At 47.2% G+C, this 15,189-nt stretch overlaps 1 protein-coding gene across 1 annotated transcript; it reads left to right on the forward strand.

The window, feature by feature from the left end:
- The first annotated feature begins 1,929 nt into the window (after positions 1–1,929).
- LOC109421918 (proteasome-associated protein ECM29 homolog) lies at positions 1,930–12,671 on the forward strand. The gene is made up of 10 exons (XM_019696498.3): positions 1,930–2,101; positions 2,227–2,471; positions 2,535–2,653; positions 2,715–3,098; positions 3,232–3,495; positions 3,558–5,482; positions 5,541–5,724; positions 7,900–8,923; positions 11,023–12,244; positions 12,305–12,671. Exons 1-10 carry the CDS (start codon positions 2,074–2,076, stop codon positions 12,520–12,522), a joined length of 5,613 nt encoding a protein of 1,870 aa, XP_019552043.3. The 5' UTR covers positions 1,930–2,073; the 3' UTR covers positions 12,523–12,671.
- Positions 12,672–15,189: the final 2,518 nt, after the last annotated feature.

Here is a 15,189-nt window from a genome sequence, read left to right on the forward strand (position 1 = left end):
TCAGTTTCAAAATATGCGGAGCAGCTAGATTTTTTGCTCTCTTTTCTGTTTTGCCTCCCATGCCATGCGGCATTTAGGTTATAGAACTATAGCCTAGCCGAGCCGGCAGCGAACGGCAATGAAGTGATAATTGTATTTGCGAGAATCCTTGCAAGTATGGTAATGGGAGCAGGGAGGGTATAGTTCCGGCGACCAAGTGCACCAAGCAGGACCATGAGTAGTGGGGCAGAACGGAACAGACTTTGTGGCGTGCCGTTTGTTATGTTAATTTTATTAACGCTACTACATACGTACTACTGTGTATCGTTGGAATTGGAACAATGCTTTTCATGATGTTCGCTCACGACGTAATTGAAGCTGTTAGGAACGTTTATTGATGAAATCAGGCTGGAAATATATATATATATATATATATATATATATATATATAGTAGGGTTCAGTTTGTTAGATAGATAGATAGATAGATAGATAGATAGATAGATAGATAGATAGATAGATAGATAGATAGATAGATAGATAGATAGATAGATAGATAGATAGATAGATAGATAGATAGATAGATAGATAGATAGATAGATAGATAGATAGATAGATAGATAGATAGATAGATAGATAGATAGATAGATAGATAGATAGATAGATAGATAGATAGATAGATAGATAGATAGATAGATAGATAGATAGATAGATAGATAGATAGATAGATAGATAGATAGATAGATAGATAGATAGATAGATAGATAGATAGATAGATAGATAGATAGATAGATAGATAGATAGATAGATAGATAGATAGATAGATAGATAGATAGATAGATAGATAGATAGATAGATAGATAGATAGATAGATAGATAGATAGATAGATAGATAGATAGATAGATAGATAGATAGATAGATAGATAGATAGATAGATAGATAGATAGATAGATAGATAGATAGATAGATAGATAGATAGATAGATAGATAGATAGATAGATAGATAGATAGATAGATAGATAGATAGATAGATAGATAGATAGATAGATAGATAGATAGATAGATAGATAGATAGATAGATAGATAGATAGATAGATAGATAGATAGATAGATAGATAGATAGATAGATAGATAGATAGATAGATAGATAGATAGATAGATAGATAGATAGATAGATAGATAGATAGATAGATAGATAGATAGATAGATAGATAGATAGATAGATAGATAGATAGATAGATAGATAGATAGATAGATAGATAGATAGATAGATAGATAGATAGATAGATAGATAGATAGATAGATAGATAGATAGATAGATAGATAGATAGATAGATAGATAGATAGATAGATAGATAGATAGATAGATAGATAGATAGATAGATAGATAGATAGATAGATAGATAGATAGATAGATAGATAGATAGATAGATAGATAGATAGATAGATAGATAGATAGATAGATAGATAGATAGATAGATAGATAGATAGATAGATAGATAGATAGATAGATAGATATAAAATATAGCGCATTTGGTTCACCATTGGACTATCGCACTAGTTTTCACGAGTGCGAAAACGCTAATAAAAGTGCGCGATTGCATCAAATCAACTGGGTGTCTTCAGAGCTCTTGTTCACCATAGATTGAAGAAATAGTGCGCCGAAGACATCAACCTGATTTGATGCAAACGCGCACTATTATTTACGTTTTCGCACTTATGAAGTCGCAGTTCGCAGTCCAGTGGTGAACTAAATGCGGTATATTAGATTTCTCTTCACTACGAGCACGAGCTTCATCCTGGTTGAAAACCGTTTCAACAGCGAAAACAAGTGCGAAACGGTAAAGCCGATTGCCTGCGAATCATCCCTCGTCGGTTTGTTGATGCTCCACAGCGGTGCTCCTTCCTTTTCGGTGACGCCCTGACGCCCATGCTGCGCTTGCATCTGACGTTTTGACGTTTATCGTTGTGCAAAAAGGAAAACAAAATATTTTCCGCGAGAGTTTTGCAAAGTTTAGTGCACATTTTTAACGTTTTTCGTGAAAATTTGACTGAATTTACTGTGAAAATAGTTGGAAACAGTAGTTGAACAACAATGGGATCCAATCCGCAAGAAGAATTAGGTAGGGCGTTCGATTTTCGAGAAAATTATTGACTTTAAATTTCCAGACACTCCAATGACACGGCATTTTGTTTTTGCTGTTCCTTTTTGGTCATTGTGTGCTTATAAATAATTCACATCCCACAGAACTGCTGGAACGTGTCCTGCTGCGGCTCGGCTGTGCCGACACGGACGAACAGCTGCAGAACACGGTAACGAAGTTCCTGACGCCGGTCCTGATCAAGATCACGTCCCAGTCGGAGGCGGTCCGCAAGAAGGTGATGGAAATCCTGACGCACATCAACAAGCGGCTGAAGTCGCGCAACCAGATCCAGCTGCCGCTGGGGCCGCTGTTGCAGCAGTACCAGCAATCCAGTTCGACGTTTTTGATTGTAATGGGATTCCCAGCATAATTAGGATTAGATTTTGTTTTTATTTAAAGTTTTTCTTTTTAGAATTTCGCAATCATCTACGTGACGATGGGCTTCCCTCGGCTGACCATAGAAGAACAGACGGAAATGGCTCCCCAGCTAATGAACTGCCTGGAGGGAAAACCGGAACCTCATCAGGATAAGTAATGTCACCAACCGACTGAATATATTTCCTTTCTGAAAGTAACAACCTCCCCGTTCTAGAATCCTAATGTTGGTCCTCCCGCTGTTGGGTGAGATAAAAATCCCGGAGAATCCGGAAAGTCGTTCGGAACTCCTGGGGCTCTCGGGGAAGCCCCACACCAAACAGCAGCTGTTGTCGATTCTGATGGACGTGTTGCTGTTGCCATACGGAACCACCCAGGACGGTGAGGTTCCACCGGGGATGAGTACCTACAGCTTCAAGCGGGTTACCACGGAGCAACTGAAGGCGGAAGAGTTGGAACAGCTGAAGAAGGGAATCGTGCGGTTCCTGTGCGGAGGGATTTTCCCGGAGACGGAAACGTTGGCTCATTTGATTGTGGCTTCGGCGGATACGCGGTTCTCGGTGGCCACCCCGGCCATTGGGGAGCTGAACAAGATTTGCTCGTGAGTAGCTCATGTGGGAATCATTTGGTATCAAATAACCGTGAAAAAGTTTCCTAAAATCTCGGTCAATATGCCTTGGAAACTCCTTTATAAGTGAAGAAAATAAGTCACTAATTTCTACCATTGTTTGCAGATCTCTCGACTGGACGGACCCAAAGCTGTCGGCACCGCTCTACATGCTGTTCTCGGGTAACGGGTCCAAAATACCCGACCGAAAGACCAGCCCCGTGAGCACCCGAGTCCGGCAGAAGTTGTTCCAACATTTGCTCAAATGTCGCGGCAATGGAATCATCACCGCCAAGGGGATCCAGGTCATCTTCGAGGCACTTTTCGGGGAGAACACCAATCAGAAGTGCAAGGTTCTGGCGCTGCAGTTTGCGGAGAAGTTGATTACCAAGTAGGTTTGGGGGGTTGATCGTGGGTGTGTTGATCTCGACTGATCAGTGTTTTTTTTATCAGCGGTCAACCGGAATTGATCAACAAGCTGTCCAAGGTGTTGCTGACCGGAATATCGAAGCTCATTGGAGCATCGTCGGAAGAGGTGACTGAGGTTCAAAATGCGGCGTACAACGCTTTGGCCCAGCTGGCTATCGTGTGTCCGACGACGGTCAATCAGGACGTGCAATTGGTGGCTTCCTATTTCGATCATCTTTCGCAAGGTCCTCCGGAGCTGCATTCTTCGATTCGGGAAGCCCTGGTGGCTGTTGCTCAGGCTTTCGACTGGCGGAAGCAGCCTAAGGGAGTGGCCGGTGACGCGGAGTTACCCAAGGGGGAGAATGATAAGGTTCTTACGGCAAATGGGAGGTTCATTCCAAATTCGAATCAAATTCTGCTCTTGGGATTGCTGGGTGAGAAGGCCGAATCCAAGTTGACGATTGTTCAGAACGTGGCGTCGGTGTTCTTGATGACCTGCTTTCCGGATTATTACGTCCCGTCGAGATATTTGCTGCTGATCATCTGTGGTGGCAGTGCCCAGCTGCGGGAGATGATGACGACCTACTTGTACGGGGTGTCGAAGAAAGATCACATCAACTACGGCTCGATCATGTCCGTTGAAGACTACGAAGGGGAATCGTCGGAACCGGAGTCGAAGAACCCGTTTTCCGCTACCAATGAGCCCAAGAAAATCGTTCTGCCCTGCTTTCGGGACATGGCTGAGTACGTTGCGATGAAGTCCGAGCGGAAGACCGCCACGATCATGGATCGTCCTGGGTACGGGAAGATCAAGCTGCCGTATAACTTCGACACCTACATCGAGGTACTGGATTACCTCAGGATTTGTCTGTTGTTTAATGCCGGAGTCAACACCCATCCCAACGATGACAAAGAACTAATCAAGCTGACAGGTTTCTTAAAACACTTTGTTGCTGAACCGGGTAATACTGAAGTGATTCTCAAATACAACGATCTGATCCGCAGGTTGATCATCGTCCGAAAGGGCATCACTGAACTTACCTGTCTGTACGATCTGGTCAACGGAATTCCGGAGGTCCTCGCTTCGGAAAACAAGGACCTTCTGGCCACCCTCAGTGCGTCACTCAAGGAAATCTCCGAACCCACTCGAGCCTTGATCGCCAAGGTCTACGGAGTCCTCCTGGCTTACAACAGCGATGAATCAGAATTGGAAAAGCAAGTCAAGGATCTCCTCGCCCTCGCCAACAAATCTCTTGAAAACCGCCACGGTTCCATCCTGGCCGCCTCGAACGCCATCCACCGAAAACTTCTCCTCACCCCTGCCCTCCAGAACTGGCAAGTCTACAAGGATCTTGTCTCGCTCCTCATATCCCTCTTGAACGATCAGCAGTCCCTTCTCCAATCAGCGTCCATAAAAAGTCTCAGCCTTATCGGTTCCACCTCCCAGCTCCCGCTCCCTGCAACACCCCCATCGGAGAACCAAATGGACGCGGACTCCTCATCGCCCACCAAGTCTTCACTTTTCGAATCCCTGATGACCCTGCTTCAGAGCGGCCACACCAAAGCCAAGATCCGCGAGGACGTCGCCCACTGCCTGGGCTACCTCGCCGTAGGTGATCCGGACTTCTTCGCCAAACGCCTCCTGGAAGGCTTCCTCAAGCTGCTCAAGTTGACCAAGGATCCCGCCCTGAACATCGCCATGGGTCAAGCCCTGGTCTACACCCTGCAGGGCCTATCGACCGGCGATCGCCAGGCCGATCAGGACTCACAAGGAAACGTCAGCGACGAAACGCTAACCTGGTTCCTGATCGAGCTGGTCCGGAAGGTTAACGAACCGCATGCCTATCTGAAACAGGCCTGTGCCATTTGGTTGCTGGCCATCGTGAAGAACTGCAGCAAGCGGAAACCGATCGTGGACAATCGGCAGATTCTGCAGCTGGCGCTGACCGATCTGCTGTCGGAGGATAATGGTTTGTGACTTGGTTTGGACAAGATCCGGCGGGAACTAATCGTGAACATATTTTTCAGAATTGGTCCAGGATGTGGCGTCCCGTGGGTTGGGTATCGTGTTTACGCTGTCCAGTAATGACGGCCAGGAGGAATTGTCCAGCTTGCTGTTGGATCAGTTGATTGGTGGTAGGCGGCAGGTGCAGAAGGTGACCGAGGATACCAAGCTCTTCGAGGAGGGCGTGCTGGGAAAGGCTCCCACGGGGTAAGTTTCTTGTATTTGTTCCGGAAGTTCCTCCGGAAATTCTTGCACAAGTTCCTCCGGAAATTCTTGCACAAGTTCCTCCGGAAATTCTTGCAGAAGTTCCTCCGGAAATTCTTGCACAAGTTCCTCCGGAAATTCTTGCACAAGTTCCTCCGGAAATTCTTGCAGCAGTTCCTCCGGAAATTCTTGCCTAAGCTCCTCCGGAAACTCTTGCACAAGTTCCTTTGGAATTTCTTGCAGAAGTTCCTCCGGAATTTCTTGCAGAAGTTCCTCCGGAATTTCTTGCAGAAGTTCCTCCGGAAGTTCTTGCAGAAGTTCCTCCGGAATTTCTTGCAGAAGTTCCTCCGGAATTTCTTGCAGAAGTTCCTCCGGAATTTCTTGCAGAAGTTCCTCCGGAATTTCTTGCAGAAGTTCCTCCGGAATTTCTTGCAGAAGTTCCTCCGGAATTTCTTGCAGAAGTTCCTCCGGAATTTCTTGCAGAAGTTCCTCCGGAATTTCTTGCAGAAGTTCCTCCGGAATTTCTTGCAGAAGTTCCTCCGGAATTTCTTGCAGAAGTTCCTTCGGAAATTCTTGCAGAAGTTCCTTCGGAAATTCTTGCAGAAGTTCCTTCGGAAATTCTTGCAGAAGTTCCTTCGGAAATTCTTGCAGAAGTTCCTTCGGAAATTCTTGCAGAAGTTCCTTCGGAAATTCTTGCAGAAGTTCCTTCGGAAATTCTTGCAGAAGTTCCTTCGGAAATTCTTGCAGAAGTTCCTTCGGAAATTCTTGCAGAAGTTCCTTCGGAAATTCTTGCAGAAGTTCCTTCGGAAATTCTTGCAGAAGTTCCTTCGGAAATTTTTGCAGAAGTTCCTTCGGAAATTCTTGCAGAAGTTCCTTCGGAAATTCTTGCAGAAGTTCCTTCGGAAATTCTTGCAGAAGTTCCTTCGGAAATTCTTGCAGAAGTTCCTCCGGAATTCTTGCAGAAGTTCCTCCGGAATTCTTGCAGAAGTTCCTCCGGAATTCTTGCAGAAGTTCCTCCGGAATTCTTGCAGAAGTTCCTCCGGAATTCTTGCAGAAGTTCCTCCGGAATTCTTGCAGAAGTTCCTCCGGAATTCTTGCAGAAGTTCCTCCGGAATTCTTGCAGAAGTTCCTCCGGAATTCTTGCAGAAGTTCCTCCGGAAATTGTTGCAGAAGTTCCTCCGGAAATTGGTGCAGAAGTTCCTCCGGAAATTCTTGCAGAAGTTCCTTCGGAAATTCTTGCAGAAGTTCCTTCGGAAATTCTTGCAGAAGTTCCTTCGGAAATTCTTGCAGAAGTTCCTTCGGAAATTCTTGCAGAAGTTCCTTCGGAAATTCTTGCAGAAGTTCCTTCGGAAATTCTTGCAGAAGTTCCTTCGGAAATTCTTGCAGAAGTTCCTTCGGAAATTCTTGCAGAAGTTCCTTCGGAAATTCTTGCAGAAGTTCCTTCGGAAATTCTTGCAGAAGTTCCTTCGGAAATTCTTGCAGAAGTTCCTTCGGAAATTCTTGCAGAAGTTCCTTCGGAAATTCTTGCAGAAGTTCCTCCGGAAATTCTTGCAGAAGTTCCTCCGGAAATTCTTGCAGAAGTTCCTCCGGAAATTCTTGCAGAAGTTCCTCCGGAAATTCTTGCAGAAGTTCCTCCGGAAATTCTTGCACAAGTTCCTCCGGAAATTCTTGCACAAGTTCCTCCGGAAATTCTTGCACAAGTTCCTCCGGAAATTCTTGCACAAGTTCCTCCGGAAATTCTTGCACAAGTTCCTCCGGAAATTCTTGCACAAGTTCCTCCGGAAATTCTTGCAGAAGTTCCTCCGGAATTCTTGCAGAAGTTCCTCCGGAAATTCTTTCAGAAATTCCTCCGGAAATTCTTGCAGAAATTCCTCCGGAAATTCTTGCAGAAGTTCCTCCGGAAATTCTTGCAGAAATTCCTCCGGAAATTCTTGCAGAAATTCCTCCGGAAATTCTTGCACAATTTCATCCGGAAATTCTTGCACAAGTTCATCCGGAAATTCCTGCAGAAGTTCCTCCGGAATTCTTGCAGAAGTTCCTCCGGTAATTCTTGCAGAAGTTCCTCCGGTAATTCTTGCAGAAGTTCCTCCGGAAATTCTCCCAGAAGTTCCTCCGGAAATTCTTCCAGAAGTTTATCTGGAAACTCTTGAAGCAAACTTTCTTCCATTTTTCTTCCAGTGGCAACCTGACGACCTACAAGGAACTGTGCAGCCTGGCGTCGGATCTGAACCAGCCCGAAATGATCTACCAGTTCATGCAGCTGGCCAATCACAATGCCACCTGGAACAGCAAGCTGGGTGCCGCCTTCGGGCTGCAGTCGATCTCCAAAACGGCCAAACTCAAGATGGAACCCTATTTGGGGAAGATCGTGCCGCGCCTGTTCCGCTACAAGTACGATCCGACGCCGAAGATCCAGAACTCGATGATCAGCATCTGGGACTCGGTGGTGAGCGATTCGAAGGCCACCGTGGAGGCGTACTATTGGGACATCTTGGATGACGTCAGTAAGAATTTGACGTCGCCGGAGTGGAGGACGCGGATCGCTTGTTGTTTGGCGGTTAGGGATTTGATCAAGCGCAATGCTGGGTTGAAGTTGCGGACTGATGATTTGAAGAAAAATGGCGGTGAGGAACAGATGGAGGTGGATGAGAAAGGAGTCCCGGAGCCGGAATTGGCGTTCTTGTGGAGTCAGCTGTTCAGAGTGATGGATGATATTCACGAAGGAACGCGGATGGCCGCTGAAGGGACGGCCAGTGCCCTGAGTAAGGTTTGCGTGGTGGCCGCTTCTAGCGATCATAGTAAATCCGGGCTGAACGTGGCCAGCTCGATCATTCCGATGTTCTTGGAGCAGGGAGTAACCCATACGGTTGCCGAGATTCGAAAGTTGAGCATCAAGACCCTGTCGGATTTGATTGATTCCGCGGGATCGTTGATCTTGCCGCACTTGACCAGCTTGGTGCCGTGTCTGTTGCAAGCTACCGGAGAGTTGGATTCTGCAAAGTTGTCCTACCTTTCGACGATGATGGCCGGGCAGTCGGGAACGCAGGAAGTGGTGGACTCGATGCGAGCGGAAGCAGCCAAGCAGCACTACACCATGGAAACGCTGTCCAAGTGTATTAGGCACATCGACTACGAAACGCTGGAGAAGATGACCCCGGCGGTGCTGGACGTCATGAAAACCGGGGTCAATCTGGGAACGAAGGTAAGTTGATCTTTCGCATTGATAGTTTATGTTTTAGGTCTTGATCTGCTAAGTCTCCGGGCTTGATCTTCCAAGTCTCCCAGACTCTATCATCCAAGTCTCCTGAACTCAATCCTCTAAGTCTGTCGGACTTAATCCGACAAGTATCTCGTACTTAATCTTCGTAGTTTCCCGGACTTGATCCTTGAAGTCTCCCAGACGTGATCCTCCAAGTCTCTCGGAGTTGATAATCCAAGTCTTCCGAACATGATCATCGATGTCTCCCGAACTAGTTCCTCCCAGCCTCCTGGACTTGATCCTCAAGTCCTCCAGATTTGATCCCCCAAAGCTCCCGAACTTGATCATCTAAGTCTCCCGGACTTAATTCTCCAAGTCTTCCGGGCTTGATCCTCCAACTATTTCGCATTTTATCCTCCAAGTCTCTCGGACTTGATCTTGCAAGTCTCTCGGACTTGATCTTCCAAGTCTCCCGAACTTGATCCTCCAAGTCTTCCGGACTTTATCCTCCAAGTCTCCCGGACTTGATCCTTCAAGTCTTCCGGACTTGTATCTCCAAGTCTCCCGGACTCGATCCTTCAAGTCTCCCGGACTTGGTCATCCAAGTCTCCCGGACTTGATTCTCTAAGTCTCCCGGACTTGGTCATCCAAGTCTCCCGGACTTGATTCTCTAAGTCTCCCAGACTTGATTCTCCAAGTCTTCCGGACTTGGTCCTCCAACTATTTCGTAATTGATCCTCCAAGTCTCCCGGACTTGATCCTCCAAGTCTCCCGGACTTGATCCTTCAAGTCTCCCGGATTCGATCCTCCAAGTCTGCCAGACTTGATTCTCCAAGTCTCCCGGACTTGATCCTCCAAGTCTCCCGGACTTGATCCTCCAAGTCTCCTGGACTTGATCCTCCAAGTCTCTTGGACTTGATCTTCCAAGTTTTGCGGACTTGATTCCCCAAGTCTTCCGGGCTTGATCCTCCAACTAACTCGCGTTTGATCCTCCAAGTCTCTCGGACTTGATCTTCCAAGCCTTCCGAACTTGATCCTCCAAGTCTTCCGGACTTGATCCTCCAAGTCTCCCGGACTTGATCCTTCAAGTCTCCTGGACTTGATCCTCAAAGTCTTCTGGACTTCATCTTCCAAGTCTTCCGGACTTGATCCTCCAAGTCTCCCGAACTTGATCCTTCAAGTCTCCCGGACTTGATCCTCCAAGTCTTCCGGACTTGAGCTGCCAAATCTTCCGGACTTGATCCTCTAAGTCTCTCGAATTTGATCCTTCAAGTCTCCCGGATTTGCTCCTCCAAGTCTCCTGGAGTTGATTTTCCAAGTCTTCTGGACATGATCTTCCAAGCTTTCCGGACTTGATCCTCCAAGTCTCCCGAACTTGATGCTTGAAGTCTCCCGGACTTGATCCTCCAAATCTCCCGGATTTGATCCTCCCAGTCCCCCGGACTTGGTCCTCCAAGTCTCTCGGACTTGATCCTCCAAGTCTCTCGGACTTGATCTTGTAAGTTTTGCGGACTTGATTCCCCAAGTCTTCCGGGCTTGATCCTCCAACTATCTCGCATTTGATCCTCCAAGTCTCCCGGACTTGGTCCTCCAAGTCTCCTGGACTTGATCCTCCAAGTCTCCCGGACTTGATCCTTCAAGTCTCCCGGACTTGATCCTTCAAGTCTTCCGGACTAGATCCTTCAAGTCTCCCGAACATTATCATCCATGTTTCCCGAACTTGATCCTCCACGTTTCCTGGACTTGATCCTTCAAGTCTCCCTGACTTGGTTCTCCAAGTCTCTCTGGGTTGATCATCCATATTTCCCGAACTTGATCCTTTACGTTTCCCGGACTTGATCCTTCAAGTCTCCTTGACTTGATCCACTAAGTCTCTCTGACTTAACCCTCCAAATCTTCTGGACTGTATGCTCCAAATCTTCCGCACATGAAGTCTCCCGAAATTGATCTACCAGGTCTCCCGGACTTGATCCTCAAAGTCTCCCAGACTTGATCCTCCAAGTCTTCTGGATTTGATCTTCCAAGTCTCCAGGGCTTGATCTTACTATAAAATGCGTAATTTAACACAAACGTTTTTTTTGTTACTACTTGACGCCGCTTAGGTCGCCTGTGCGCACTTCATCTGCCTGGTAAGCATCCACCTGGGTTCGCAAATGCAACCGTTAACCGGCAAGTACCTGGGTGCTTGTTTCACCGGCCTCTCCGACCGGAACGCAACTGTTCGTAGGTATTTCGCCTCTGCTATCGGCCACTTGATCGGTTCGGCCAAAGAGCAGTCGATTGTTCGGCTGTTCGCGAAGCTTCAGGAACTGTACTTCGAGCAGCAGTCGAATAGGGCTGTGCCACTGACGATTCAGGCCATTAACAAGCGTCACCAAGAGGTGCTAAAAGATTACTCCTCGAACGTTCTACCCTTGATGTTCTTCGCGATGCACGAAGAGGTCAACGAAGATAACAAAGTCACGATCGAGCTGTGGCAGGAACTGTGGCACGACATCAATACCGGAGATGCCGGATTGAGGATGAACCTGGACGTAATCCTGCAGATCCTCGAGAGCAAGCTAAACGACCCTTCGTGGTTGCTGAAGGCCCAAGCTGGCAACGCCATCAACACTCTGGCAACGAAACTCAACACCAATCTGGACGACGCGGTGAGACTGAAGCTGATCGACCTTATTCTGGTCAACGTTTCCGGAAGAACCTTCAAGGGAAAGGAGAAACTCCTGCATGCCTTGGCTAGTTTGTGCAAAAACCTTAAGAAGGACACGAACCACTACGTTCAGATCATCGACGCGGTCATGAAGGAGTGTCGCAAGGAAGACCCCATCTACCGAACGCACGCCCTCAAAGCTCTGGGCAACATCTTGGATGAGCTAAAGGAGGACCGCTTTGAGGAAGTCTACAACATGGTTTGGCATATCCTGGACAAGCAGGACCTCTCGGACGGAGACAAAGACGACAAGGACGTCGTATCGTCTGACGAGAAGAACAAGCAGATGTTGATATTTGTCAATCTGAAGGAAACGGTCTGCGAAACGTTGGGCAAGGCATGGCCGGAACATTCCATAGAGACCCAGAAACGCTACCAGGTCATGTTCGTCGAGAAGTGCGTCCAATGTTTGAAGCTGAACACCAGGCAGGTTCAGATGTGCCTGTTGCAAGCGTTGGGCCGGTTTTTGGAGAGGTTACATCTGTTCAAGAAGCAGGAGGGCGACCTCCTGGTGGAAGAGAACAGAGAGAAGAAGGCCAAGGTCGATTCGGAAGGTGGAGAGATTCTGGAGAACATTTGCAAGACCGTACTGTCGGCGATTGTCGACGTGGCAGGTGAGTTGGGATGACCTTTTGGAAGATCGTCCTTGATCTAAACGAACGCTTGAATTTCAGGAATTCCACACACTGGACTGAAGAAGGAAGCACTCAACATCATGTTGATCTTAATCAACAAGCTCAAAGGAAAGGATCCATCCCAGACGACAACGACGAACGGAACTGAATTGGCGATGGTTCGTCAGACTTTCGAGCAGATTGCAACCCTGTTGCAGAAGGACGCTGCTCCGGAAGTCAAGTGTAGACTGAAGGATATTGAGGATAAGCTTAAGTAATTTGAACGACTTGGCGTAAGTATAGCAATTCTGAACCGATGTCCGTAGTATTCTCCCAAGTGTGTGCTCTCAATGACTTAACAATATGCGTAGAATTGGATGATTATCCACTCTCAATTATAAATATAACCAAGAATTGTGAATTCTGAGGCGGTGGATTCTTCTGAAGTGGAATAATAGAGAAATCATTTATATCTCCAACATACGCTGCTTATTCTTAGGTCTGCCATAGGTCCTCAAGTATGTCGTATTTGACCCTGAAGTCTTTCGGACTTCCTCTGAACTCAATCTTCAAATCTCCTGAACTCCATCCCGAAGTCTGTCGAATTCAACCCACAAGACCCCCGGACATTATTCGAAAGTCTCCGTACTTAATCTTCGAAACATCCGGTCTTGATGTTTGAGTTTTTCGATTTTTTTTGCTCAAGTCTCCCGGACTTAGTGTTCAAATCTTGTTCCCATGACTTGATGCTCAAGTCTCCCAAACTTGATCCTCAAGACGTCCGGATTTGCTCCCAACTCGAGCTATAATTTTCCCGAACTTGACCCATAAATTACCAGAATGGAACCGAAAATCTCCCCAAATTTAGGCCTTTATCTCCCGGGCTTGAGCCACAAGTATTCCAGCCGCAAGTTTCCTGGACTTAAATCTCAAGTCTTTCTGACTTGAGCCACGTGTCTCCCTGATTTAAGCCACATGTCTTCTGAACATGAGCCGCAAGTCTGTCGGACTGCAAAAGTAATGGAGGAAGATACCAAAGTCTCCGCAAGTCTCTTGGACTTGAGCCGCAAGTCTCCTGGACTTGAGCCGCAAGTCTCCTGGACTTGAGCCATAAGCTTACCGGACATGCGTCGTTAGTATCCCCGACTGGAAAAGTAATGATGGAAGGTTCCGAAGTATCCCAAGCAACACACATGTTATAATAGAGTTACGGCAGCGCAAGTTTTGATTATATAGAATTTTATTTGGCGTAATTTTAACATTGTGTTTAAATAACGTAAAATAAACTTCTATACAACCAAAACTTGCGCTGCCGTAACTTTTATATAACATGTGTGTTGCTTGGGATCCTGGACATAAGTTGCAAGTCTCCTGGATATGAGCCGCAAGTCTCCTGGACTTGAACCGTAAGTCTCTGGACTTCAGCTGTAAGCCTACCGGACATGCGTCGCAAGTCTCCCCGACAAGAAAAGTAATGGTGGAACATTCCAAAGTATCCCGGACATGAGTTGCAAGTTTCTTGGACTTGAGCCAAAAGCCTCCCGGACATGAGTCGTAAGTCTATCGGGCTTGAATCGCAAGTCTACAGGGCATGAACTGCAAATTTCCCGGACATGAACCTCAAGTCTCCTGGACTAGAGCCGCAAGCCTCCAAAACTTAACCGCAAGTTTCCCGGACTTTGAACCGCAAGTCTCCCAGACATGAGCCGCAAGTATCCCGATTTTAGGCCAAAAGCCTCCTGGACATAAGGCGTAAGTCTCCCAGGCTTGAATCGCAATTCTACCGGAATTAAGCCGCAAGTCTCCTGGATCATAATGTCCGCAAGTCTCCTAGACTTGAGCTGCAAGTCTCCGGACTTGCGCCGTAAGCCTACCGGACATACGCCGCAACTCTCCCCGACAGAAAAAGCAATGGAGGAAGGTTTCAAAGGTACCTGGACGTGAGCCGCAAGTTTCCTGGAATTGAGCCGAAAGCCTCCCGGACATGAGTCGTAAGTCTTCCGGCACATTTACCGGACATGAGCTGCAAATCTTCGGGACTTGAACCACAAGTCTCCTGGACTTGAGCCGCAAGCCTCCAAAATTTGACCACAAGACTCCCAGCTTGAACTGCGAGACTCCCGGACATGAGCTGCAAGTATCCTGGTCTTGAGCCAAAAGCCTCCCGGACACAAGTCATAATTATCCCGGGCTTGAATCGCAAGTCTCCTGGACTTGATCCTCAAGTCTCCTGGACATAAGCCGCAAGTTTTCTGGACATGAGCAGCAGTACTTGAGCCGCAAACCTCCATGAGCAGCAAGTCTCCCGAACTTGAACCGCATGTCTCCCAGCCATATAAGTTACAAGTCTCCTGGACTCTAGCCGCAAGTCTCCCGGACATGAACCTTAAGTTTCTCGGACTTGAATCGAAAATCTTCAGAGCATGAGCCACAACTCTCCTGGACTTGAGCCGCAAGTCTCTGGGCTTCAGGCGCAAGTCTCTGGACTTCAGCTGTAAGCCTACCGGACATGCGTCGCAAGTCTCCCCGACAAGAAAAGTAATGGTAGAACATTCCAAAGTATCCCGGACATGAGTTGCAAGTTTCTTGGACTTGAGCCAAAAGCCTCCCGGACATGAACCTCAAGTCTCCTGGACTAGAGCCGCAAGCCTCCAAAACTTAACCGCAAGTTTCTCGGACTTTGAACCGCAAGTCTCCCAGACATGAGCCGCAAGTATCCCGATTTAGGCCAAAAGCCTCCTGGACATAAGACGTAAGTCTCCCAGGATTGAATCGCAATTCTACCGGAATTAAGCCGCAAGTCTCCTGGACCAAAATGTCCGCAAGTCTCCTAGACTTGAGCTGCAAGTCTCCGGACTTGCGCCGTAAGCCTACCGGACATACGCCGCAACTCTCCCCGACAGAAAAAGCAATGGAGGAAGGTTTCAAAGGCACCTGGACGTGAG

This window comes from Aedes albopictus, chromosome 3 (assembly GCF_035046485.1).
Source record: "Aedes albopictus strain Foshan chromosome 3, AalbF5, whole genome shotgun sequence".
NCBI lineage: Eukaryota > Metazoa > Arthropoda > Insecta > Diptera > Culicidae > Aedes > Aedes albopictus.

Bases quoted from the DNA above. Each gene is read 5' to 3' on its own strand.
- LOC109421918 (XM_019696498.3), top strand. From the start codon at position 2,074: ATGGGATCCAATCCGCAAGAAGAATTAG. The intron at 2,102-2,226 runs GTAGGGCGTTCG...CACATCCCACAG, and splicing joins CAATCCGCAAGAAGAATTAG to AACTGCTGGAACGTGTCCTG. The intron at 3,099-3,231 runs GTGAGTAGCTCA...CATTGTTTGCAG, and splicing joins GAGCTGAACAAGATTTGCTC to ATCTCTCGACTGGACGGACC.